The following is a 27246-nucleotide window of genomic DNA, read 5'->3' as shown; positions in this document are numbered from 1 at the left end:
GCCTCCGTTCTGAAAACCTTGTCCCCCATGCTCTGGATATAGGTTTTGAACAGGATTCATTTTTGCTTGAAACATCCGCTGCCACCCACAGTCAAGATCAAAGCAAAACACCCAGGCCTTCGACGTTCTGCCTATGCGTTCTCCCACAAACAGGGCTTTGGGGACCTCATCACATCTGGCAAGACACTGAAGTCCAAGGCCTTCAAAACAAACAAGAAGTTCTTGTAAAAAGCAGAGGCCCTTAGGAAAACCCTCAATCAGTCAATAATTGCTCTTCCCCCCTTTAATTTATGCAACTTAGTTAAAAGGGATGAGGGTCTTGAGAAACACATCAACCCACCCCCAGGCCTTCAGCTTCCTCATCCCCCAGAAAGCTGTACCCTGAAAGGCAAGGGAAGAGACAACAGCCCCAGATATCAGCCAGAGTTACAGCATTTCAAGAAAAAGCAAGTTCACGCCTCCCATCCTTCCTTCCACACTGTCATCCAGACAAGCAGGTGTGGGAGAGATGAAGAGGGGCAATAAAGAAGAAGAACACGGGCCTAAGAATCTCAGTTTGGGCCTGTCCCTCTCATACCCAGAGCAACTGTAAACCTTCCCAGAACCCCACGTGAACATATCCCACCCAGACACCATTTTCAGATTTATCTGGAAGATTCAGGGTGCCAGGGTGAGTGTTTGGCTGGCCCTGAGCAGCAGAGGAGGAGGGAGCCGTGAAGACTTGGTCTGAAGAAACTGAAGGAGAGTTTCTGGACCAAATAGAAAAGAAGAAAAAAAGAGAAAAAGAAGAAGAAAGGAAAGAAAATGGAGGCAGGTCCTGCCTGGATAGGACAGCTCAAAGTTTTGCCTTTCCCTCTCTAACCCCTTTGATCGAAGAACTGACGTTTATTCAGGCATTAGAACCTGGAGGGGAACAACACAGGATTTAGAAAATAATTTCTTAATGGGATGTAAGTCATTGCTGCCGAGCATTTGTCTTCTGTAAAATGATTCTGAGAAGAAATTGTACGTACTAGAAAAGATGTTTCTAAGAAGTTTGTGGAGAAATAAATGGAGAAATAAATTGCTTATTTTGGAGTGAAGAGATTTGTCTGGTCTATTGGGGCCCTAGTGACAATAATATAATCTGAGCAATATCATTGTGAAGCATTATCAATCCACGCATGGCCTATGGACCCACATTCCCTGCCCCTCTCCTTTTTCACTCCACTATACTTTTCTGCCCCCCCCCCCAAAGTCTATGCTGGCCTTGTTCTGACCACACATTTTTACACAATGATTTTTTGGCGTGTCAAGACAGTGTTTCTCTGTGTGTAGACTTGACTGTCCTAGAACTCACTCTGTAGACCAGGCTGACCTCGAACTCACAGAGCTCCACATGCCTCTGCCTCCCGAGTGCTGGGATTAAAGGTTTGCGCCAACACCGCCCTGACCACATATTTTTAACTACATAGTTCTATCTTGTTCACATACCTTCAGCATGTGTTCCAAGAGTTCAGTCCTAGGCTTAAGTTTTCTGTGTATCTTATCCTAACTCATGACATCCCATACCAACAGAAAGACAATTTTCAACCCTCTAGTCTCATCCCTTCTTAGATCTTGGTCTAAATAGTGAACTGAATCTGGGACCCTTCACTTAGTCGAACCTCTCAAAATGTAAATACAGCGTGCCCAACTTATACTGACCACATCCATACAGTACACCATCGCCATCACCCCAGTCACCCAAGGCAGGGTGACCAGATCGGAGGCACCCTTTGCTCTTTCTTTTTTTTTTTTTTTTTTTTTTTTTGGTTTTTCGAGACAGGGTTTCTCTGTGTAGCTTTGCGCCTTTCCTGGAACTCACTTGGTAGCCCAGGCTGGCCTTGAACTCACAGAGATCCGCCTGGCTCTGCCTCCCGAGTGCTGGGATTAAAGGCGTGCGCCACCACCGCCCGGCTGTTTTGCTCTTTCTTTTAGTCATATTCAGTCAGCCATCAAGTCATAACAATTCTTTATTCTTATTTCTTGGTTTCTCTTCCTTCCTGTTACTCTAATATTATTACCTTTGCTCAGAATATTATCACCTCTTCACACACACACACACACACACACACACACACACACACACACACACACGACTATTTCTCTGGGTCTTCTCCATTTGCAGCATCCCCATTACTATTTCCAGATTAATCTTCCTGAAAGGAAAATGTTCATGTCTAGCCCCAACTTCGCTTTCTACATAGAGTTAAACTTCAGACACTATTATCGAGTCTTCTCAAGCCTTGTCTTCAACCACTCCTCCATTTACCTTTATCTATTGGTCTTCATGGCATTGTGAACATCATTTTCATATCCTCAAATACTTTTCTCCACCCTTTTTTTTAATCTACTGAACTTAATACTTATCCTTAAAAACCTGGACTCAATGGGACCAGTTATAATCTGTTAATTTATTAAACGCCACTGAGTTGTACATTGTATGACTTCACCTCGCTATAGGACTCGCAGGTTGGCCTAGAACTGACTCACCTAGTCTGGCCTCAAACTTATGATCTTCTTGCCTCCCAAGTGCTAGCATGATAAGTGTGTGCCACTACACCCAGAGGCTGGCATTACAAGCATATATCATCACTTACCATCATGGCTGGAACTCAGCTCTTCCTGTTTGCAAGCAAGCGTTTTACCAACTAAGCTACCTCCTCAGACCTATATTTCTCTTTATTTGTTTGTTTCTCTGTTTGAGGTAGGATCTCACTCTAGCCCAAGCAGACCTGGAACCTAATCTATAGCTCTGGCCAGCTTTGAACTCACAGAAACCCTCATACTCATCCTCCCAAGTGCTGGGATCACAGGCCTGAGCTACCAGTCTTGCTTTTTGCCTGTGTTTATTTCCACAAATAGTGTCAAACCAGACTCCCCGAAGTCTTACTGGACCCTGCCCTGACATTTCTTTAAACTGATCTATTCAACTGTTACATCATTTCTGAGTCAGCAATGTCTTTAATCCCCACCCCCACCCGGTTCTTTGTCTGGATCTCACGGCTCTCACTAATAACATCTACCCCTCTGGCCTCCTGCCTCCTGTTTAGCTTCCTTCCAATCCATCATTTTACAGCACTGAGGAGAGTCCTTTACTGCCCATGACAATTGCCCTGCTTTCCAGTCCTGGTGACCACTTCCTGTTGCACAGAATTCCATTCTTACATGCCAAACTATTCCAGTTCCATTATCTTCAGAAGCCTCTATGCCTTGGCTCTTTCTCTTCTCTCTTCTTACTTTCCTGTTGCTTTGAAGAGGCATCATGACCAAGGCAACTTACAGAAGAAAGAGTTGAGTGGGGCTTACAGTTTCAGAGGGTGAGAGTCCATGAGCATCATGAGTGGAGTGTGGCGGCTGGCTGGCAGGCATGGCATTGAAGCAGTAGATGAGAGCTTACATCACAAACATGAGGCAGAGAGAGAGAGAGAGAGAGAGAGAGAGAGAGAGAGAGAGAGAGAAAGAGAGCGCTAAGTGGGAATGGCATGGGCTTTTGAAACCTCAAAGCCCACCCCCAGTGACACACCTCCTCCAACAAGGCCACGCCTCCTAAATCTTCCCAAACAGTTCCACAACTGGAGAACAATGATTCAAATATATGATTCTTTAAGGGCCATTCTCCTTCAAACCACCACGACCACATCCTTCCTTTGTCTAGCTAATATTTATCTGCTCTCAGTGTGGGTCACTTGCTTTACCTTCACTGACAATACAATCTCCTTGCTCTTTGGGGGTGCCTCTTCCTTATGTTAGAAAACCTTTCCCATAACTTGAACATTTGATCACTTATAGGCCCATTTTAATGGCGGCTTGCTTCTCCAGCTTTTCACCTAAGTCATGAATGATCTCCCTGGAGAAAGTACTGCATACTGGTTGGTGTGGCGGGGGGTGTGCTGTATTTAATCTCACCATCCCACAGAAGGCAAACACTTAATGTTTTTCATTGTTTACTTTTTCCTAAACTTGCATCTTACCTTCTCTTTCAGAACTGTAGCTCATGCTTCTGTGGGCAGTTTCCAGTTATTCTCTAGGGGTCTTGGGACCCCTCTTTATGGCACACCATTACTCATGGTCTCCTACCTAAGGCATCTATAAAAGTAGAGTGTGAACCAACACTATCCTCAGAGCTCCTGAGCAGTCGGCACCCTCTCCTGATATTTCACGTGTGTCCTGGCTTGACTCTTCAAGCCTTAGTCTCTCAAGAAGAGCCAAACAAACAAAAACAAAAACAGAAACAGAAGAGCCAAATGTTAAGTACCACATTTGGGAATGTGTGTGCAAAACAAGTTTGTGACTCAGCATTGCCTACCTACTTTGAGAAAAGGGTCAGAAATTTAGATGTCAGAGATAACCTTTGGGGAGAAGTGTTAGTGGGCTTTGAGTTACACCCTCGGTTCAATCCAAGCTGAGGAGGATATGAGGAAAGATTTGAGCAGGTTGTTGACATGACTGATAACTATGTTTAGGGAACACAAAATATTGACCCCCTTGCTTTTCACTAGAAAGTCTTTAAAAAAGCAAGAAAAGTTTAACTGTGTGTCCCATGCCAGAGCAGGAAGTGATGGCTGCTGTGTGCTCCCATGGATTTCCAGGGCAAAGTATTACCTCAGAACCATGGAGGCCACACACAAAGGACACACAGTGGCTTTATCTCATCAGACAGACTATCTGAACTGTAATGCCTCAGGGAAGGAAGATGTCTGGGGATTCAGAATCAGATAAAAAGAGGGGAGAATGAGAGCAAATTTTCTTCACCTTGCCAGATGAGGTGGTGCACGCCTCTAATCCCAGCACTCAGGAGGCAGAGGCAGCTAGATCTCTGTAAGTTCAAAGCCAGCCTGGTCTGCATAGTGAGTTCCAGGACAGCCAGAGCTACATGGTTTTTTTTTTTATGAAAGGGGGGATTTGTGAAAAACAAAGGAGCCCTCGAGGAAAAGCTAGCTGTAGGTATTTGCTAAGGTCTACAACGAGTTTGTGACAGCATACATCAGGTAGGAATTTTCTTTACCTTTTCTCTCTACCGTCCTACTCAAACTCTGGAGAGATGAGGGCTAGAAAATTAGGAGGAGAGATGAGTAGGTCAACATCAGCATCTCCTGAGCTCTACTGTGTTTTCCCAGTGAACATGACCACCTGCAATCCAGTAAAGCTAAGAGACAAGGAAAAGCAAGCACTGCAAAGTTTTCAATTTTAAAAATTAATTCAAGGAGCTGGCTCATTAGTAAAAGCACTTTACTAATTATTGCAAAAGACCTGGGTTCGATTCCCAGTACCCACATAGTGCACAGACATACATACAGACAAAACATTTAAGCATAGAAAATGATAAAAGAAATAAATATAAAAATTAATCCTGGCTGTTGTACACCCATAATATCAATCCTTGGGAGGCAAAGGCAAGAAAATCAGAAAGGTCATTCTTAGCTAGATAATGAGTTCAAGACCAACCAGAGGTAAGTGAGACCCTGACTCAAAAAACCAAACAGAAGACCCCGGTTTCATTAAGCCATCTTAATCACTAAATGGAGGCTGAAGTGACAGGCATCAGGGGCTACCTGCAAATAACCAAGAATTTTGTGGAATTCAGAGCCAAAGAGACAGTCAGAGGCAAGTAGCTTTAAATTTTTTTGAGATGGAATCTACCAGCATAGTCCAGGCTTGCCTGGAACTTGTGATTCTCCTGCCTCAGTTTCTCAAGGCCTGGAATTATAAGCATATAACATAATCTTTAGCCTTAAATGGTTTAACTGTTACCCTTCACTCCACAAATTCCATTCTTTAAAGACTCTCGTTAAACAGACACACTCTTAAAGTTTGCTAATGAGATCTATAAATTTGCTCCATTTGAGCTACTCTCTTAGCCCCATATGTCTCAAAGCACCATTTGTACACAGAGTGTTCCAGGGCCTTCCGGAAATTTCACTCTCTATTCCATCATATTCATTCTCATATACAGTAAATAGTTACCGAGCTCCATGATTTGGGTGCTGGTCTAGATTCTGCAGATACAGTAAGGGGGAAAAAAAAACAAAACAAGGGTTGGGGATTTAGCTCAGTGGTAGAGTGCTTGCCTAGCAAGCACAAGGCCCTGGGTTTGGTCCTCAGCGCAAAAAAAAAAAAAAAAAAAAAAAAAAAAAAGATTTTTGATTATCCAATGTCCATTTTCTACTGATGATAATATAATACCACGAACTAGGTAAGTTTGCAATTGTTTAACAGAAGCTTGGTTTGAAATAAACATAAAAACACACGTATATACATACATACACGCATACACACAAATAGATAAACAATTTTTCAAATCTATGCACAGGAGCTGGAGTGGTGGTGCATGCTTTGAATACCAGCACTCGGAAGGCAGAGACTGACAGATTTCTGTGAACTCAAGGCCAGCCTGACATAGCAAGTCCCAGGCTACCCAGGTCTACACAGTGAGACTTCGTTTCAAAAGAAAAATCTGTGAAAAGGCTTCCCATGCAGAATAAATAGTTAGTGCAATGACTTTGTAAGAAAAAGAAGTCTGCTGTATGAACACAGCAAGGGCCGGGAGTTAGATCGATAAGGTTGGAACAGTGGACAGTAGTTTTGAATCCCATTTGAAAAGATTTTGCCCAGGCTTCTCTAATGAAGAATAGGGGTACAAGGCTGGAGAGATGGCTCAGCCATTAAAGGCTAGGCTTATAGCCACAAAATAAGAGACTAGGGGTACAAAGGTGACGTCAGGAAGACTATGAGGCAATTTTATTTTCCCGTGTACGGTACAGTGATGGTGAGAACTAAGGCATAGCAGTGTGTGTGTGTGTGTGTGTGTGTGTGTGTGTGTGTGTGTGTGTGTGTGTGTGTGGTGGGGAATCAATGGATAAATAGAGGGTATCTTTCAATTTTTATCATTTTCATTTATTTTTATGTATATGAGTTTTTTTTATCTGGATGTCTGTAGGCCACGTGCATGCGTGGTACCCATGGAGGCAGAAGGCACTGGATCCCTGGGGGAAAGGGAACTGGAGTTTCCGAGGGAGGTGAGCTGCCTTGTGGGTGCTGGGAGTCAAACCCAGGTCCTTAGGGAGAGCAGCCAGTGCTCTTAACAGGTGAGCCATCTCTCCAGATCCATAAACTGGGGGAGAGGTTTTAAAGAGAGAGCCAAAGACCTCTGAGGATTGGCTATGTAAAATATGCAACAATTTACCAAGATCACTGATTTGCTCATTACCTGCCTCTCTAGTAATCAAGAACATTGAATCCGTTGGTGACTAGCCTTCCCACACAGTTCCCAATGAATGAGTGGACCTCGGTGGTGGTACTTGTACTAGCTGACCCCACTACCTATACCCAGCCAGGGTGGATACATCACTCACTGTGGCTGGCCATTAGATTTGGGCTCTGAGAAACTTAGTCTGTGATATAACTGGAGATGAGATGAAAGAACGTGTAACAGGCTGGAGCAATGGCTCCTCTTCCAGAGGATCTCAGTTTGATTTGAATTTGAGGTGTACCAACTTGCAGAACTTCTGATTAAGTTGGGGATAGGTTAAGGGAAAATAGTCTAGGATCACTTCCAGGTTCCTAAATGCTATATTTTCCCCTGTCTTAGTCAGGGTTTCTACTGCTGTGACGAAACACCATGACCAAGAAGCACATTGGTGAGGAAAGGGTGTATTCAGCTTACACTTCCACATCGCTTGCTGTTCACCACTGAAGAAAGTCAGGACAGGAACTCACACAGGGCAGGAACCTGGAGGCAGGAGCTGAAGCAGAGGCCATGGAGGGGTGCTGCTTACTGGCTTGCTCAGCCTGCTTTCTTACAGAACCCAGGACCACCAGCCCAGGGATGGCACCACCCACAATGGACAGGGCCCTCCCCCACTGATCACTAATTGAGGAAATGCCTTACAGCTGGATCTCATGGAGACATTTCCTCAGCTGAGGCTCCCTCCTCTCTGATGACTCTAGCTTGTGTCAAGTTGACACACAAAACCAGCCAGTACATCCCCCAAACCACTTTGTAAATATCTTAAAATATCTGAGGCTGGAACCGCAGGGGCTAGGGAGGTGTTCCTTGTTTATTGGCTTACGGCAGTGGTAAATAAGGTCATGAAGGAAAAAGTGCGGTGAGCTGGGCCTGTGACCTTTCCAGGTTTCTGGGAGGCTGTTAAGTGTGGGCCTAGCCCATGTAAACTGAAACTGCCTGTGTGTTCTGGCTATCCCCCCAGAAAGATAACATTCTCGGTCTAAATCAGGTGTTGTCTTTATGGAACCCAACTCAGAAAGCCCCTCCTGAGGCTTTCTATTAGACTGAAACAGTGCTTGTCTGTTTCTCTTTGGTTATCTGCTTTATTCTCTATGCAGAAGACTACGTACTTGGGATTTTTCTTCTGACAAATGCTGGTCACTTTAAAATGGAGGCCTCAATTTCTGAAACTACATGACCTCTTACTTTTATTTTTTAAATTATTTTAAAATGTTTATGTGTAAGGGTGTTTTGCCGACATGTATGTCTGTGCACTACGTGCATGCAGAAAGATTTGGGTTGGATTCCTAGCATCCACCTGGTGGCTCACAATCACCTGTAACTCCAGTTCCAAAGGATCTACTGCCCTTTCCTGGCTTCTGCAGGCACCAGGTGCCTCCTCATGGCTCCCCCTGCTGGAAGAGCTAACAACCAACTCTCTCCACCTCTCCCTCATGCAAACTTGACTTCAAAAATTCTTACTTAATCTTGCCTGCCTCTGCCTAAAGCACTTTATTTTTAATCCCGGCACTGAAGAGACAGAGGCAGGCAGATCTCTGTGCGTCTGAGGCCGGTCTGCACTACATAGAGAGTTCCAGGACAGCCAGAGCTATATAGAGATACCCTGCTTCAAAAAGATAGAAAAGCAAGCAAGAACTTTACTGTGTCTCCATCATTTACAGGCAAGCCCGAGGTCATGATAAGGTCTCCGTCATCCAAGCCTGCCCAACTGTCTCCTGCAGCGCTCCACCGCTTCTCACCCCTCAATGCTATCAGTTGGTTTGCCCCTTTGTCTTTTCACACATGCCCGAGTCCCTCGACCGCTGTTTTGGCTGTTGTTTGCTTGCTTTTTGAGACAAGATCTCACTGTGTGTGTAGTCCTCGTCTGTCCGGGAACTCACTCTATAGACCAGGCTTACCTCAAACTCACAGAGATCCGCCTGCCCCTGTGGGAGTAAATGCATCAAGCCCGACCAACTCTCCTCTCACTCATTCTTTACAACTCGGTCTCCAGCATTTCTGTGAGTGTGAGGCTAGCATACATTGACGCACTGTGACTTTATCTGCTTCCTTGGCTGGCCTAAAGGACAGGGTCTCAGACTCGCCATTTAGAGAATGACTGCTGCTTACTGGGCTTCCAGAAACTGAACGACAGCCCGCTCCGCCTGGAGCGGCATGGAGGCACTGGCGTTCTTCGCCAGAACAGCCCCACGGCAGCAGGAGCATGGGTCCCAGGTTTCACCAGGGAGTCCTGCCCCTGGCTGTGCCTGGGGTCCTTTTTGAAAATCCCGAAGCCCGAATGCCCGCCCTGCCCACACCCCACCCCGGGGGCCGAGTCCACCGGTCTCAAGGGAGGCCAGGCTTTCGCGTTTGGTCCTTGTTCCGTTTGGGACATTGCCGCACGATGCTCCCCCGGACTCCACGGCGGGGCTCGCTGCCGAGGCCACGCGCACCTGCCCGCCGGCCCCGCACCGGGCTCCTGGGGCTCGGGCGCAGGGCGACGGCGCCGCACCCCGGCGGCCGGCTGGCGACGACAAGGCCGGGCGCGTGACTCGCGCTGGGCGCAGCGCCGCGGCCCGGGAGGTGGGCGCGCCCGCGGCCTGGGCGGGCCGAACCAACGCGCTCCGCGGAGGGGCCGCGCCACGGCTGCCCAGAGCGGACCATCGGCACCACGCCTGCAGGGGGCGCCGGGCGTGACCAACGCCGAGCCGAGGGGAGCGGAGGGGAGCGCCGGCGGGGGCTGCCACGCGACCCCTGGAGGCGCCGGGAGGCGTCAGAAGCCGCCGCCCGCGCGGAGGGGACGCGGCTGACAGGTGAGCAGCGAGGTAGGCGCGCCTCTCCCCAGGCTAGCGGGACCCTGGACTCCCACCGTCCCCCACCTTGCGAGGGGTCCCTGGGGACGGGGGGCCTCGGCCTGCCCACCCACCCTGGCCACAGCCGGGCGCTCGGCCTGCCCGCCCCGCCCTCGCGCCTCCCGTCTGCATCCTCTGGTCCCCCGGCTCTGCTGCGGAGGTCCAAGGGACCCTCAGAAACGCAGCACCAGCCAGCCCTTTGGGCACCACCCAAGTCCACCTCCAACCGTCTCCTCAAACTGTCCCCCTTCCCCGAGACGCCCGGACCGGCTCGTGCCAGCCATCGCTGAACCCACATCTGTGTCCTCCCGGTGGGAGCACAGCTGCCTGTCATCTCCCGCAGTGACCGCAGCGGGTCCTCTGCGCCCTCCGTGCCTTTGGCTCCGGGTTCCCAAGTTGGTCCTTGCCCAGCGCCGGCCAGTTTTACCTCTCGCCCCGTTACTGCACACACCTGCCGTGAAGGACAAGGTGATCCAATTGTCATAGACTAGCTGTGGCTCGCCAAGGTGGCCCTGCAGACACTGAGAGGGCCGCACACTGCTTATCTTTGTTTCTCCAGTCCCCAGGACAGTGCCTGGCACATAGTAGCACAAATTAAATACCTCCTGGGCAGATGAAAGAATAAACGAGTCCAATGCAGGGAGTGCAGGGCAGGAAAGGTGTGTCTCGTTACATAAAGAAGAAAAGGGTGTTGGGATTGGTTCAATCTTTCGGTCTAGGAATATACAGAATTTATCACCTTTCCATTCTTGTTCCAGTCTCGTTTACCATTAGGACTTCTATGTACCTGCTGTTTACATTGTGGTTTTTTTGTTTTGTTTTGTTTTTTAAGGTCATCTAAGGGCTGCAGAGGTTCTTATTGGTTAGTTCCTTAGAGGCTACTCAGATAATCTTGGAAGAGCTTTGCCAGGGTTACCGTTCCTCTTCCTTGGAGACTAGCTGCTCCCCCTGGGGAAGAACTCTAGAGCCAGCCCCGGCCCTTAAATCTGACTCTGTAGCTGGTTGAGCCATGCTTCAGGCAGGTTGAAGGAAGGACCTTGGTTAGTTAGGTTCAGGGTTCAGGGACTTGTTTTTGGCCCAGGCTTTAAGGAAAGTAGGCGGTGTTGCTGGATGATGAAACGCAGGAAAACGGTAGCCGTTTGTAAGCTGGGAAGAAGGGCCTGATAGCAGTATTCCAACACAGGCTCAGAGTTATTAGCAAATGAAAATAGTCGCTGAGGGGGGCTGGGGTTTATCTCACCGGCAGAGTGCTTGCCTAGCGTCACAAAGTCAATGGCTTCAATCCCCAGAAACAAACAAACAAACAATAATAAATAAATAGCACAGGACGTATGCAGTAGAATGTATGCAGTAGTGTGGCTTCATGGGAAGATGCCACCTCAACACTACCCCAGAACCCCCTCCTGCTGCCTGGCCTTGGGCACTTACACAGCTGTTCCTTTCTGCGTCCCACTGATTTTTATATTGATGTCAAAGGACGCTTTTTTGTTGTTTTGCTTTGGTGTTTTTTTGTTTTGTTTTGTTTTTTGTTGTTGTTGTTGTTTTGAGACAAGGTCTCACTTTGTAGCCCTGGCATGCCTTGAACTCAAAGACATCTGCCTGCCTCTGCCTCCTGAGGGGTGGAACTAAAACTGTGGGCCACCCCATGCAACTTGACGGTCACTTTCGGAAGTCTGCCTTCAGAGATGCAGAGGATGTTTTTCACGTGCCAGTGTCTGCCTTTGATTACTCACACCCTCTGACATGTCTTTGTATAGTAAAACTTTAGATCACAGAAACCCAGCGTGGGGAGAGGCTCCTGAGCCAAATTAAGCAATATGTTTTTTTTTACTTTTCTTTTTTTGTAATCTGTATATTTTTTAAATGAATTTAGAATTTTTGCTACTTTTTCTGGCATAGGCTCCTTGCAGACCTCAATTACCCTAGATCAGAACCCCCTGGATTATTGATTTTCTCCTCAATCCCAAAACTTCAGAGCACTACCAGATAAGATAGTTGCCCAGTTAAATTTGAATTTCTGATAAACAATGGAGCCCTATAATTTTACTTGCTAAATCTGGCAACTGTAGTTCACGAGGAGGCTTATGTGTTCTGTTTTCCTCTCAGGGCTTGCTTGCAAATTTAGGACAATAACTCACCCTTTTCTTCCTGTCTTCCTGTTACTCACACACAATGACTGTGCACTCTGCTAAAAGTCACTTGACCAAGAGGTCATGCAGTACATGCTTGGGTAAGGCCAGGCTCTGTGAAGTGCTCTGATAGGTCAGTGTTTAGGTTACCCTGAAGATACTCACTCCAACAGTGGTTTGGAATCTTGCTCTTTCTATCCCGTGAGTCCATTTTGCATGGGAGCACCTTTTGGGTGGACAGGTATTAACACTGCACTAAGACAGCTGGCCGTGGGCACTGGGGTGGAATGGTGGGTGTGGGGTTCTTAGAACAGTAACAGCGTGTTAACCGATGGCACGTTCTCTGTTGTACCAAATTTACTCTCCTTTTCATTGTGATAAAACTTTATGTTCATACAGTTGTACAACCATCTCCATCCATTTTTAGAACTTTCATCTTTTAAATTATTTATTTTTATGTGTGTGGGTTTTTGCCTGCATGTATATCTGTGCACCACATGTATGCAGGGGGCCCTTGGAGGCCAGAAGAAGGTGTCTAATCCCTTGGAACTGAAATTACAGCGGGTGGTGAGCCAGCATGTGGGTGCTGAGAATCAAACCCAGGTCCTCTGGAAGAGCAGCCAGTGCTCTTAACCACTAAGCCATGTCTCTAACTCCTTTTTTTTTCATCTTCTAAACTGAAACTTTGTACTAGTAAGACTAACTCCCCGCTTCCCCAACCTCCCATCTCCTGGAGTCAACATCTCACGTCTACCTCTGAACTTGGCTGCTATAGACACCACATAAGTGAACTCATGATAGTTTGAAATAGTTTCTTTTACCTAACTGAATTTTTTCAGGTTTTATCTATGTTGTAGCTTATATCAGAGTTTCCCTCATATCTAAGGCTGAATATACTTGGTGTGTGTGTGTGCGCATTGGAGAATGGGTACATGCCACATTCTGTATTTCTGTTGATGGATACTTGCGATGCTTTTGCCTTCTAGCTGTTACAAATAATGCTGGAATGAATATGAGCATACAGATATGTTTGAGTTTCTTCTTTCAATTTTTGTGATTTGTACCAAGAACTGAGTTGCTGGCTTACATGATAGAATTATGAAGTTTTTTTAATAAGAAGCAGCATAAGTTCTCATAAATACTGTACCGCTCCTCACTCCCACCAGTACACAGGGGTCGTTTTCCAGATCCTTGCCAGCACATGTGATTCTGTGGGTTTTAGATGACCATCCTCGTAAGTATAAAGCAGTGTCATTGTAGGTCTGTGATTGTTTCACTGTTCTGTTTTACAGTGCCGGGGACCAAATCCAAAGCCCCTCAGCTTCTCAGGCAGCTGGCGCTGTCTTCTTACAACATTTTCATACATCACCTCTGTAAGTTGTTCAGTCTCCCTTCCTCTCAGGCCACCCTCCCTCCCCGTGGTTTTGATTTGCACCCCACATCTTTTTGTGTCTTTACTGGCCACGTGTGGCTCTTCTTTGGAGAAATATCTGCTCAAGTCCTAGCCCCGTTTTGTCCTGGGGCGTTTTCTGTTGCCGAGTCAAATGTCCTTTGTGTATTTAAGCATTAACCTGCATCCGAGAAGTGCTTTGTGAATATTTTCTCCCAGTCTGAGAACTGGCTTTTCTCTCTTGATGGTTTGTTTGTTTGTTTGTTTGTTTTAGATACGGTCTCACTATTTAGCCCAGGCTGGCTTTGAACTCAGTGTACAGGTCTTTAATTTCTTTGACTAAGTTTATTCCTAAGTATTTTTTTCTCTTTGATGTTACTATATATGGGACTATTCTTAATTTCCATTTTGGTTTATTCATGGTTAGTGTGTAGAAACACAACTGATTTTTTTTTTTTTTTTTTTTTGGTTTTTCGAGACAGGGTTTCTCTGTGTAGCTTTGCGCCTTTCCTGGAACTCACTTGGTAGCCCAGGCTGGCCTCGAACTCACAGAGATCCGCCTGGCTCTGCCTCCCGAGTGCTGGGATTAAAGGTGTGCGCCACCACCGCCCGGCCACAACTGATTTTTATGTGTTAATTTTGTGTCCTGCAATTTTACAAAATTTGTCCCAGTGCTTTCTGTGGAATTTTTAGGGGTTCCTGATTGTGGGACCATTTCATATGGGGATAAAGATAACTTTCCTTAATCTTTTTTAATTTGGATGTCATCTACTTATTTATTTATGATGCAGAAATCTAATTAATCTTACCAGTAAAAAACCAGGAGCCAGATACTGGGTTAAGAATCTGAAAGATCAGAGAAGCAGGGTGCAGTCATCAGTGACTTCCTACCTCTTCCTTTCCTCTGACCAAAAGGGCCGAGATCCTGTCTCAGCCCCGCCTTACCACTTCCTGTCCCTCTCTCTACAGTCCTCCAAACCTCTATGGTTAACTAGTGGCTAGCTCTGAACTCTGATGCCAAGCGAGCTTTATTTGTCAGAACACAAACAAAATATCACACAACACATTTATTGGCCTCACTTCTTAGGCAGGGCTCTTGGTATCTGTTGAATAGAGCTGGCCAAGTAAAATGTATTTACTCCTAACACACATCCTTATGGATTTGACGATTTGGTGTTTGAGCCCTCAGTTGGCACCTAGAAAAAAACTGGTCCATTAATCAACAGTTGAGAATTGTGGGTCCGGAGAGATGGCCCAGCAGTTAGTTAAGAGCATTTGTTGCCCTTTCTGAGGACCAGAGTTCAGTTCCCAGCACCCATCAGCTCACAACTGTCTATAAGTCCAGCTCCAGAAGACCTGATGCCCTTTTCTGGCCTCAGTGAACACCTGCATACACACACACACACACACACACACACACACACACACACACACACACACACACACACCTATACACACAGACACACTTACAGACATGTAAAAAAAATTAATCTTTAAAAAACAGAATTGCCGGGTGGTGGTGGTGCACGCCTTTAATCCCAGCACTTGGGAGGCAGAGCCAGGCGGATCTCTGTGAGTTCGAGGCCAGCCTGGCCTACCAAGTGAGTTCCAGGAAAAGGCGCAAAGCTACACAGAGAAACCCTGTCTCGGAAAAAAAAAAAACCTCAGAATTGTTGCCAGGTGGTGGTGGCACACACCTTTAATCCCAGCACTCAGGAGGCAGAGTCAGGTAGATCTCTGTAAGTTCAAGGCCAGCCTAGTCTACAGAGCAAGATCCAGGACAGGCACCAAAACACACAGAGAAACCCTGTCTCGAAAAACAAAAACAAAACAAAACAAACAGAAAACAGAATTGTCAGGTAAAGATTACATTATAGCCTATGTACTCTAAATAAAGCAAAAGAATATAATACATTTTAGAAGGATTTATACCAAACGCAGCTAAGGATTTTTGTTTTATTTTATATATATACATATATATATGACTTGTTTTTATTTTATATGTATGAATGTCTTGCCTACATGTACATATGTGTACCACATGTATGCCTGGTGCCCTAGGAAGCCAAAAGAAGGCATCGGAGACACCTGGAACTATCCTTACAAACAGTTATAAATTGCCATGTTGGTGTTGGGAACCAAGCCCCAGTCTTCAGCAAGTGCTCTTAACCAGTGAGCCATCTCTTTACCAACTCCTGCTGGGTTTTGTTTTTTTGTTGTTTTTTTTTTCTCTCTCTCTCTAAGTAATTTGATCCTTAAAAAAGAAAATCTCTGTTGCTTGGAATTCTTCATTTAATAAAAAGTCTCTTATCTTCTCCAAAAATGTAAGACAGTAAGCCTGTGTGTTTCAGCTTCTTATGTAAGGTCCTGTGGACAAGAACCATGGGTTGATAACTGGTCTTCAGTTGTGTGTCTGACTCCCTCGGAAGGCTCCAAACTCATGGCCACAAAGATGGCCCTGGTTAGACTCTGTGGGTCTTAAAACAAAACAAATTGACATGAATGTGAGAAAGATCTGTGGGGAAGCCAGGGTTGGGGCTGCAGACAGGGAGATGAGAGAGGGCAGTGGTAAGAATGAGCAGTATGCATTGCCTAAATGTGGGAAATGGTCAATGAAATGATTAAAATGAATAAGACCCATCTAACTTCTTGCTATAATGTAGTTATCTTAGGCTCCAAAGGCTAAACTTATCTGCTGTGTAACTAAACCAAAAATCTGCCTTTGATTTGTTTATGTATTTTTCTACTTTGGTGCTTCTTTTCATTTCCTGTACAGTTCTTTTTAAAAAGAAAATTCAGCTTCACAGTTCGTGCACTTAAGCAAAACTGGAAAGTTGTTTTATCCATGCATGGGTAAAAGAAAAGAGAGTTCTCAAGATGACATAGCTCAGATCCAGATGAACCTGGGGGAAAGGGGAACCCTGGAGAGAACTGAAGACTTTCTGCTGGCCCTGTTCACCCTGGGCTTATTTCTCTTTCAAAGTTTTCTTACTGTTTTCTTTGAATATTAACCCAGTCTGTTGACCTAAGATACAGCCAGATTTTGTTATACAGAAAAACAATTTTCTGATGGTTCTGAAGAGCTGGAAATTTTTCTGTAAGATGCTAATGTTAACGGTTTCCTTTCTGGTGTCTTCCCAAAGGGTTTACTGTCTCATGTCTCTATCACTAAGTAACAGATCATCCCAGAGCAACCACTGAGACTCGAGTATGGCACTGGGAGACTGAGGCAGGTTTATGAGTTCAGAACCTGCCCGGGCTACATCGGGAGCCTGTCTCAAACAACTCCGGCTGAGATCTTGTGAGTTAGCTGGCTGGGTGTGTTCCAAGGGTCCAAGAACGTTTCTTGTCATTAGCTTTGAGACACGGCCTCAAACTCAGGGTTCTCTTGCCTCAGCCTCCCAGACTGCTGGGTTTGCAGCATATGCAGGCTCTGGAAAGCTCAGTTTCTCCCTCTGAGTCGTGATTCCCCACTGGAGACATGGTTGGGTTGGGAGCCTATAACCTGTCAATGAGCTGCTCAGCTGTCGCTCGGTGGCGGTGATTTGAGAGAGACATTACCCAAATCCTTCTGCATACATACAGTCCCCAAATCCTGTGAAACCCTTGGCTGAAGTCAGTGAGCTGCACAGAGCCAGATGAACTGGATGCCTTTCGTCCTTTTAGTTTAAGGCCTGTGCTCATTTGTCAGCTTGTTTTAGTCCGGAGTTAGAAAATGCTTTCCTAGTCATATGTATGTATATATATATATATATATATATATATATATATATATATAGAGAGAGAGAGAGAGAGAGAGAGAGAGAGAGAGAGGGAGGGAGGGAGAGAGTTTAAATATATGTATGCATGTACATACTAAAAGCTAGAGGGTTCTACACCTCCTCTTTGAGTACTGTGGCCTTCCTCCTCTAGAGGAGTCTAGACATATGCTTTCAAATTTAAGATTAAAAAAAAAAAAGAATCTACCTGTGTTGCCCCTGAAATTCTTGTTGGGAAGCCTAGCATGAGGCCCAGGTGCTTAACTACCCAAAAACATCCCTAGGAAAGGGGGTGGAGAGATGGTTCAGTGGTAAGAGCACTGGCTGCTCTTCCAGAGGACCTGGGTTTAGTTCCCAACACCCCTGTTGTGGCTAACAACCCTTTGTAACTCCATTTCCAAGGGATCTGAAGCTCTCTGCTAATCTCTGCTAGTGTTGCATGTACACGGTGCATGAACATACAAAACACTCATACAAATAAAAATTAATCTTGTTTTAAAAAAGGCCCTAGGTAGGGCAGATTCTGTAGGTTCATGGACCACACTTTGAGAAGCTCTGCTCTTCCGACATCTCGACTCTGACCAACGGAACAGCTTTTCTTCTTGGTTGTTTGGGTTGTTGTTGTTTTGTTTTGTTTTGTTTTGATTTGTTTTGTTTTGTTTTGTTTGGACACAAGGTCTTAACTATGTAACCCTGGCTGACCTGGAACTCACTAGTAGACCAGGCTGACGACCTTTAACTAGAAATCCACCTCCCCTGCCTCCCGGAGGCATGTGTCACCACATCCAGCTTGTTTTTTCCCTAGAAATGAGCTGTATGGAGCTGGGGAGATGGCCCACCTGCTTCTAGCACTGGCTGCTCTTGCTGGAAACCTAGGTTCAGTTCCCAGCACTTGCCGAGCACCTCACAACCGCATGTGACTCCAGCTCCAAGACATCTGATGCCCTTACCTGGCCTCCAGGCACACACATGGTGCATATACATACATACAGGGAAAATATTGATACACGTGTTTTGTTTTGTTTTTTTTAATTTTGAGACACAGTCTCACCACTTAGATGTAGGTGGCCTGGAACTTGCTATGTAGAACTCACAGAGATCTGTGTGCTTGTGCCTCCCAAGTGCTAGGATTAAAGATGTTTTATACTGGCCATAAGGCCAGGAAGAGTTTGCATCCAAGGTCTCTCAAAGACCTAGGAAGGACTCAGCTTCTTCCAGTGTTTGAGCTCCTGAATTTATTTTAAGTGATTGAGGCCGGAGAGGGGACTCAGTGGTTAAGAGCACCAGCTGCTCGTGCAGAGGACCCAGGGTCAACTTCCAGCACGCACCCACATGGTGGCTCCCAACTGTCTGTAACTCCAGTTCCACAGAATCCAACACCCTCTTCTGGCCACTGTGAACACCAGCCAGGCCAACTGTACACAGATATACGTGCAGACAAAACACAGAAAATTTTAAAAAAAATTTAAATGTTTAAATGATTGAGTTTCAAGCCAGGATTATAGTTATTGAAGAATGTTTTTAAATATTTATATTAACACATTATTTTAATTAAAAAATGCTTGGAACATATGTAAAAGTCCCCAAGGCAGGAAAATGATTGGTCTTTTAGAAAAACTGATTGCAGGGTGTGGCTGAAAGTGTACCTCAGGTCTGCTGACCTGCAGTTCACTGATGATCCTGGTCCAGACAATATCAGAGCAGTAACAGGAAATGAAATTCGACAGTAGATAATTCAGGAGTTAATGGAAGGCTGGGGGTGGCATATATTACCAGCACCTAAGAGGCTGAGGCAGGAGGATCATGAGTTCAAGACCAGCCTGGACTGTAGAGTACCTCTGAGGCCAGTCTTGGCTCTAGGACCAGAATCTGTCTTAAAGAAGTGGGGAGGGGAGAGCAAGTATTGGCTGGGAGATTAGGTAAACAGAAACATCATGGGTGGCCAATGGAGGCCACCTGCTAAGAGAACAGGAATGGGACAGTGCTGTGATGATCTGGGGTCAGGGGTCACTTCAATAGAAAAGCTAGCTTGTTATAAAGTCAAGTGGCACTATATGGCTTCTCATGAGCAACAGCAGTCCCCAGCCAGTGTTTGTTACACCTGCCTGCTCTCCAGTGAGCACTGTTTGTTTGTTTGTTTTGCTTTGCTTTGCTTTTTTTTGGCAGGGCCTTGCTGTGGAACCCCGGCTGGCCTGAATTTGTTATGTAAACCGAGCTTCTCTCAAAATCATGACCATCCTGCCTCTGCATCCTGAGTGCTGGCATCACAGGCGTGTGCCACAACACCCAAGACCCTCCATCCACTCTTACCTAATTTTATTTCTATCCCCTGGCTGTTTCTCGAGTACCACCAGTGGACTCCAGGTCATGTGCCTCCATGCTGGACAATAGCTACTGTTTTCAGGTCTCTTCCCTGTCCCACTAGCTACGTCCACGTTTCTAAATGATACACTCATTCATCACTTCTTTGATTGATTCAGTACATAGCCCAGGTCACAGCCGTCTTTCTGCTTCCACCTTCCAGGTGCTGAGATTACAGGCTCGGACCACCATGCCTGGGTTATAGCCTCAGTATGGCGTGTACCTGTGTGCTTGTATACCTGTGTGTTTGGTTTGGTTTTCAAGACAAGGTCTCATTATGTAGCCCTGGCTGCCCCCAGGAACTTACTGTGTAGTCCAGACTGACCTTGAACCCCAAGATCTGCCTGCCTCTGTCACCCAAGTGCTGGAATTAAGGACATGTGCCACTATCCCCACCCCATCCCACCCGGGGTGTGTGTGTGTGTGTGTTTCTGATCCTGAGCAGAGCCGGTAGCCCAGACTGCCTTAGAACTCACTGTTCTGTGCATCTGATTTTTGAGCTCCTGCCCACTGCTGTGGCTGGCTCCAAGTGCTGGTGTTGTACCTGTACCCCCAAACCCAGCTATCCTTTATTTAAATAGCTTGTGACTTTTCTAACATAGAAAGCAAAAACTCAGCATTAATAACCTACCTTCTTCTTCACTGGGCAGTGGTTGCGCACGCCTTTATTCCCAGCACTCAGGAGGCAGAGGCAAGTGAATCTCTGTAAGTTCAAGGCCAGCATGGTCTACAAAGCAAGTTCCAGGACATCCAGGGCTACAGAAAGAAACCCTGTCTCAAAAAAACAATAATAATAATAATAATAATAATAATAATAACAATAAATAATCTGCTTTCTTTACAAGCTCCAATTAAATGTCTTGTATTTACTGTGAGACTTGGTCTGTGAAAACTTATTACTGTGTACCTTGTGTAACTGTTAGTACTTTGTTTTTATTTGCTTAATTTTCTATATATTTGTTCCTGATTCTCCCCTGCATACTTTGGCGGAACTGTGAAAATACCTTTACAGTGTCATTTTCTAAAGGGCCAAGCAGGTTTCTTCCTCCTCTGCCTAGACTCCTGCTTCTCAGCCCTCATCTGTGTAAGTTCCTTCAGACCCCAGCTTAAACATCTCTGCCTCAGGGCTTCCCGGGAGCCTGCTCATTTCTGACCAGGTCTTTTGCTTATTCCTTGATCATATTTGTATCGTGTGATTTCATCTGCCTTCCTCTACAAAATTATAGACTCTTATCCTTTGCAAGAATTGTTGAGTGTTGAAGGAATCCCAAATTAGAGCATTGATTATAGGAATTTAGAAAACAGGATAAATAAGACTTTTTTTTTCATGTGGAGGACTCTCCCAGGTGTTCTGTTGACAGTGGGCAGTTCAGGTAGTCATGTACCTAGTGATGTTTACTGGATGGGGAGTTCTTGATTTGCAGATAGCTTCAAATTCACCGTACCTTTCTTTCTCTGTGTTCTCCTGGGATATTTCCTGCGACAGAGGAACGAAGAACAGAGCTGTGGAGAAAAGATAAAGCATGTGCTGCAGTTACCTGTTGAACAGGAAACGGTGGCCATAATAATGACGTGGTTCCCTGCTGCAAATTAGTATCAAAAAGGCAGGAACAGGGATTTGGATTCAAGAAAAGGAGATTCCTGGGATATGTTTAGTATATTTGTATTTCCTGAGACCTCAGTAAATACCAGTCACTGTCTTTGACATCACATGTCTTTTCTCTAACTTTCCTTTCACCTGTAAGAAAGGTATTGTTATTATCTTCATTATAAAAATGATTCTGAGGGCTGGAGAGGTGGCTCAGTGGTTAAGAGCACTTGCTGCTTTTACAGAGGACCTGGTTTTGGTTCCCAGCACCCACATGATGACTCACAGTCATTGTAACTCCAGTTCCAGGGAATCTGATGCCCTGTTCTGTCCTCCAGTGGTGCCAGGCACTCATGTGGTACAGACACCCATTCATGTAAATTTTTTTTTTTTTTTTTTTTGGTTTTTCAAGACAGGGTTTCTTTGTATAGTTTTGGTTTCTGTCCTGGATCTCACTCTGTAGCCCAGGCTGGCCTTGAACTCACAGAGATCCACCTGGCTCTACCTCCCGAGTGCTGGGATTAAAGGCGTGCGCCACTGCTGCCCAGCCCATACAAAATTTTGTTGTTTTTTTTTTTTTTTTTTTTTTTTTTTTTTTTTTGGTTTTTCGAGACAGGGTTTCTCTGTGTAGCTTTGCGCCTTTCCTGGATCTTGCGCTGTAGACCAGGCTGGCCTCGAACTCACAGAGATCCGCCTGGCTCTGCCTCCTGAGTGCTGGGATTAAAGGCGTGCGCCACCACCGCCCGGCCAAAATTTTTAAAATAAATGAATCTCAAAAAATTGTAAATGAGGGTTGGGGATTTAGCTCAGTGGTAGAGCGCTTGCCTAGCAAGCACAAGGCCCTGGGTTCGGTCCTCAGCTCCAGAAAAAAAAAAAAAAAAAATTGTAAATGAATCTGAGACTGAGGATGATCATATCACTTGCTTAGTCCTTTACAAAAGCCAGAAATAACAGTACAGGGCTGTGATCGCAGCTGCTCAGGAGGCAGAGGCAAGAGGATCACAGTCTGTCCAGCTTGGGCTATAGAGCAACAACCTATCTTAAGAAAAAGTGAAAGCAGCCAGATGTGATGGTGCACACCTTTAATCCCAGCACTCAGGAGGCAGAGGCAGGTGGATCTCTGTGAGTTTGAGGCCAGCCTGGTCTACAGAGTGAGTTCCAGGACAGCCAGAACTACATAGTAAGACTCTGTCTCAAAAACAAAAGAAAGGGGAGGGAGGGAGGGAGGGAGGGAGGGAGGGAGGGAGAGAGAGAGAGAGAGAGAGAGAGAGAGAGAGAGAGAGAGAGAGAGAGAGAGAAACTAGAATCCTATATCATATACCCACTTTTTCACAGCCCTCTACATTGACCACAAAGAAAGAGAAATAAATGGCCTGAAGTTGTAATGGGCAGTGGGTGGGTTGCTGACTTGAGTTCTTATGCCTTAAGTATAAATATGAAATATAAACGGGCTAAACTCCAACAAAATCCATGAGTCGGAGGAGACCTCAACTGGGATCAGGTTGTTGACCTCACCTCGCCACTGTGTGGAACCAGCCTTTTCAGTTTTCACACAAGCGACTTTGGTCACTAGTACAGTGTAAGCAGGCTTTAATTAAGAAGGTGTTAGGTTAGGAGAGGTGGCTCAGTGGTTAGGAGCACTAGCTAGTTAGCTGCTGGACAAAACAGAGAGAGAGTTCATGTGTACATGTGTGCACAAGCGTGTGCAGGTACACATATGTGTATGTCTGTGTGTGAGACAGAACAACGTTGAGTGCTGCTTCTCCTCAGGTGCCGTCCATCTTGTTCTTTGAGACAGGGTCTCTCACTGACCTAGAACTTGCCAGTTAGGCTCCGCTGTCTGTCTCCACCTCCCCAGTACAGGGTTACAAATGCACACCAGTTGGCTGGCTTTTCATGTGGGTTTGATCAAACTCAGATCCTTAGGTTTGCCCAGCGGGCTCTTTAGGGACTGAATCATCACCACAGCTCCGGAGCTGACTTCTGTGGTATGTTTTTAAAGATTTACTTATGTTAATTGTGAGTGCTTGGTTGCATGTATGTAAGTATGTGCATGTGTGCATGGGTGGTGCCCATGGAAGCCAGAAGAGGGCATCAAATAATGCCCTGGAACTGGAGTTACACAGGGTTGTGAGCTGCCATGTCCGGGCTGGGAGCACACCCGGATCCTCTGTGAGAGCGGCCGGTGCTCTCACCATTGAACTACCTCTCCAGCCCACTTGAATCATATCTGTGTGTGTTCATCACTAAGAACTGAACCCCCAAACTTATCCATGTCAAGCAAGAACTGTGTCTGAATTTATTCCCGGTGATTTTTATAATTGAACTGTTTTCTTGTGCTCCAGCCATCCCAAGGCCTAGTTGATAGTTTGTATGTTCATGTTTCAGTAGGGGACTGTGTTGGGGATAAAACGGTGCCTTTTACATGTCAGGCAAGTGTGCTGTCACTCAGCTGCGTTCCCAGCCCAGCCTGCCTCGCTGTGCTCAGGGGTTTGGTCTCCCTCCGTGAGCGACAAGCTTCATGCAGACAGCCTCCAGGTCTGTTTGTCTCCATAGTGTCATGCCTGGCACTTCGAAGGAACTCAGTTGTAACTTACTCACTGAATTATCTAGTTTGGGGGTAAGAGTGGCACCTTGGAGTCCTTAGGACCAGAGTTGCTGTCTGTCTACCTGAAGCAGGGACGGAAACCCTGCCACAGCCTGGTTGGTGTGCTGTTGGGTCGGGTTGTTGGAGTCCCAAGACCCTGCCTCTTTTGGAGTGGGGCCCCAGAGGCCTCATGCCAGGCGGACTTTGCTTTGGCAGAGGGGCTTGTCCTTGTTGTGAGGTTTGACTCTAAGTGGATTATGCGGTGTTCTGTCCCCACGTGAACCCGTGGGGCTGCAGTTGGCACTGGGAGTGAAGAGTCACCCTCCCCCTGCCAGGACCTCCCCACCTCTAGAGATGGCCCCAGGCTAGGTTGTCCAAGCAGGACATGCCCAGCCCTTCCTTGAAATTCTAAACAGCCTGAAGAGTCTTCCAGATGGAGTTGGAATAGCTCCCAGGGAGGCCAGCCGGCCTTACATAACTTCACAGACTGCCCTCTTCCCCCACCCCTGCCCTTTTAAGGGAAAAAAACCCAAATTGTTCCTCGACTAGTGCTGGACATTTTGCCACACATCCTGCATTCTTTCCTTGCTACTCAGCGGCCCCCATGAATAGCTGACGGCCAAATTGAACTGGTGAGGCTAAGGGTGAGGTTGGAAGAAAGGTGGAAAGAGGAAGGAATGTCAGAACACACTGTTCTGCGTCTCAGTCCGAGGCCCGGGCCCAGCGGTGGAAGTGGTCCCTGGGGTATTTCTCTGCATGTCCCGGAAGCCAGCCAGTGAACTTCTGGTTTCCTTTCCAGCGTCCCCACACCCTGGCGAAGGGAACTGGGGTCAGCCCGTATGAACTGTCCACATTTGTGATAGCTGCAGTCCCGTCTGGAGAAAGACATCTTTGCAGTTTAGTTAATGAAGATCATTGCTGAATGAGCTCAGAGACTGAGTTCTTGGCTGACAGGTGTAAGTTCAGGACACATTTTAAGCATCTACTGTGTGTCCGGCTTTAGGCTAGGTTAGGTAGCTGCAAAGATGAAGAACTCAGATACTGGCTGTAGCATGCAGCCAGAGAGGAAAGAAATGCACGAGATAGTTAAAATTTATAGCCGTAGGGCCGTGTGCGTGCTCACGGTGTATTTCTTTTATAAGGTTGACCATCAGGCTTATATTCATCAGTGAATTATTGTGCTAATCCAGGATTAGCAAAACTATAGGAAAATCTGAGGGCTGTGTAGGAATTATCTAGACAAATGAGAAGTTTCTAGACTGTACAGAAAACACAGGGCAGGCAGCTGAAGAGATTGGGAAGGGTCAAGGATACCTTTGAGAAGTTGGAATTCTTTAGAAATCTTTGAAGATTTTTTAATGGACCCGTAATAGTACAATTTACAAGGTACAGCATGATATTTCTATGTATTTACATAATGTAAAATAATCAAGTCAGAGTAATTGGCATATCCTTCACCTTAAACACTTATCACTTGTGTTAGAAATATTCAAAATCCTCTCTGCTAGTCATTTTGAAATATTCAGTCAGTTATTCTGTTACGAGTTTTTAGGCAAGAGTAATGTAATAGACTTCATTTTAAAAGGGTGACTCAAGGTCTCAAGTTAGATGTTGTAAGGATTCAGACAAGTGATAATTATAGGTTAGTCTTCAGCGATAAGGATGGAGAAAGATGGACAGGATCAGTAAGACTTGATTATTGAGATGTGGTCGGACATCTAAAGTAGAATACACACACACACACACACACACACACACACACACGGACATCTAAAGTAGAATACACACACACACACACACACACACACACACACACACACACACACACACACACACACACACACATATATATGTAATAGAAGCTGGAAGCCCAGAATGGGTGACTTGGATAAGATGAGAAGTTTATTTCTCCACAACAGCATCAGAAGTCCAGCCCTGGGCTGGTACAGCATTCCACAGTCCTCTGCCGTCCAGGCCCTTCCAGTCTTCTGTGCTTCCTCCTGCTTCTGTAGGGAGCAGCCCTCAGCAGCTCGGGAGCTGGAGGGAAGAGCCGCAGACTAATCACTCAATTGACTCTGTCTGAGGGAGTTTCACAAAAAGGGAAACACACACACACACACACACACACACTCACACACTCTCACACTCAAACCCACACTCACCTCCACCATGTCAGGATCTCACTTCGGTGTTGACAAATGGGCAAACTCCAACAGGTCAGGGAAAGTCTTGGTATCTCTTCTGTTCTTCTGGCCTGATTCCCTTCTTCTTCATTTTCCTTTCCCTTACAGCTTATATACCCCAGCAACATCTCTCAAGCAATATAAAAATTACAATGTGGTTATGTTCTATTTTTCAAGTGAATGATTACAATGAATACAAGTAAAAAACACGTGTCTCATTTCCCTTACATTATTAAACATTTTATGTATTATAGGTGAAAAACAAATTATTTTCAAGGACCCACATTTCCCTTACATGATTTACCATTTTATGTATTACAGGTGAAAAAAAAATTATCCCCAAGAACCTACCTATATTCATGTCCAAGCAACTTGTTATATAGATTAACAAAGTGTAAGCAAGCAAGGTACTTTGCTCGGCCAGTCCTTTTACTGGCAGGCTGCATTTTGTGGTTACAAAGAAAGGATCAATCCTTCTATTATTTCTCTCAGAAAGTAATCTTATAAAATCTTAAAAGAATCACAAATCTAAACTTTTATGTATGAAGAACAACCAGTCAGCTCTATTTTAAATCCTCAGAGTGCATACCCACTCATCAACAGTTTTTTATTAAATCATGTCAGGAAGCTGAGGGCAGAAATGGGTACAAGGAATTAATCATCGCCATTGATCACCAACCCACCCTAGCAAGAAAGGTACGTCAGCCAGCAATAACCAGGCTATTGTTCCTTGACCTCAAGGAGTCCCTTGCTCAACTGTTAAAAGTGTACCTTTCTAAACTTTAAATTGTTCCCCAAGATTTTCTGCATCAAAGCCATTACCAAAAGCATCTTAGCCTAAGCTTACTAACAGTCTGCACATCTAGATTCTTTCTAGGGTGATGGTTGAATCAGTAATGTGCTCCAGCAGCAATGTTTGGAAGAAGTCAGTCACTGTTACTGTAAATACTAGTAACTGCCCAGTGCGGGCTAGAAACCTCCTGAGAGTTTTTGTACAACTTATAGATGATGAGATGTGGTGACCACAAAGGCAATAACAGAGCTGTGCTCGATGGCAGCATGAGGGCCTCTGCCTGTCCAAGGCTCACTCGGGTGTGGCTTTGCTGACCACCCAGCCATGTTCCCTGAGTTCCAAAACTGCTTGCTGTT

At 45.7% G+C, this 27246-nt stretch overlaps 2 protein-coding genes and 1 long non-coding RNA gene across 8 annotated transcripts in view; 2 read left to right on the top strand and 1 right to left on the bottom strand.

Annotated features, from left to right (window-relative positions):
- Nucleotides 1-1099, top strand: part of LOC128096286 (phospholipid-transporting ATPase FetA) — an 82852-nt gene extending 81753 nt beyond the window's left edge. The window contains exon 27 of the mRNA XM_052715676.1: nucleotides 43-1099. Within this exon, the coding sequence (XP_052571636.1) occupies nucleotides 43-228 (186 nt within the window). The 3' untranslated portion in view covers nucleotides 229-1099. The remainder of the gene's footprint in view (nucleotides 1-42) is intronic.
- Nucleotides 1-11919, bottom strand: part of LOC128096287 (uncharacterized) — a 164709-nt gene extending 152790 nt beyond the window's left edge. For 2 of the 4 annotated variants that reach the window (XR_008213591.1, XR_008213589.1), the window contains exon 1: nucleotides 10553-11919. This is a non-coding gene — a long non-coding RNA (uncharacterized LOC128096287). The remainder of the gene's footprint in view (nucleotides 1-10552) is intronic. The other 2 variants (XR_008213588.1, XR_008213590.1) reach the window with 2 other exon arrangements.
- Rusc2 (RUN and SH3 domain containing 2) overlaps nucleotides 9932-27246 on the top strand; it is a 51661-nt gene continuing 34346 nt past the window's right edge. Inside the window, exons 1-2 of one of the 3 annotated variants that reach the window (XM_052715662.1) lie at nucleotides 9932-10062; nucleotides 13523-13603. The gene's annotated coding sequence lies outside the window, so the exon portion shown is untranslated. Of the gene's footprint in view, nucleotides 10075-13522; nucleotides 13604-27246 lie in introns of all 3 variants that reach the window. The other 2 variants (XM_052715661.1, XM_052715664.1) reach the window with 2 other exon arrangements.

This window comes from Peromyscus californicus, unplaced genomic scaffold, assembly GCF_007827085.1.
Source record: "Peromyscus californicus insignis strain IS unplaced genomic scaffold, ASM782708v3 Scaffold_5__1_contigs__length_169319896, whole genome shotgun sequence".
NCBI lineage: Eukaryota > Metazoa > Chordata > Mammalia > Rodentia > Cricetidae > Peromyscus > Peromyscus californicus.
This window is presented reverse-complemented; position numbering and strand designations above follow the sequence as displayed.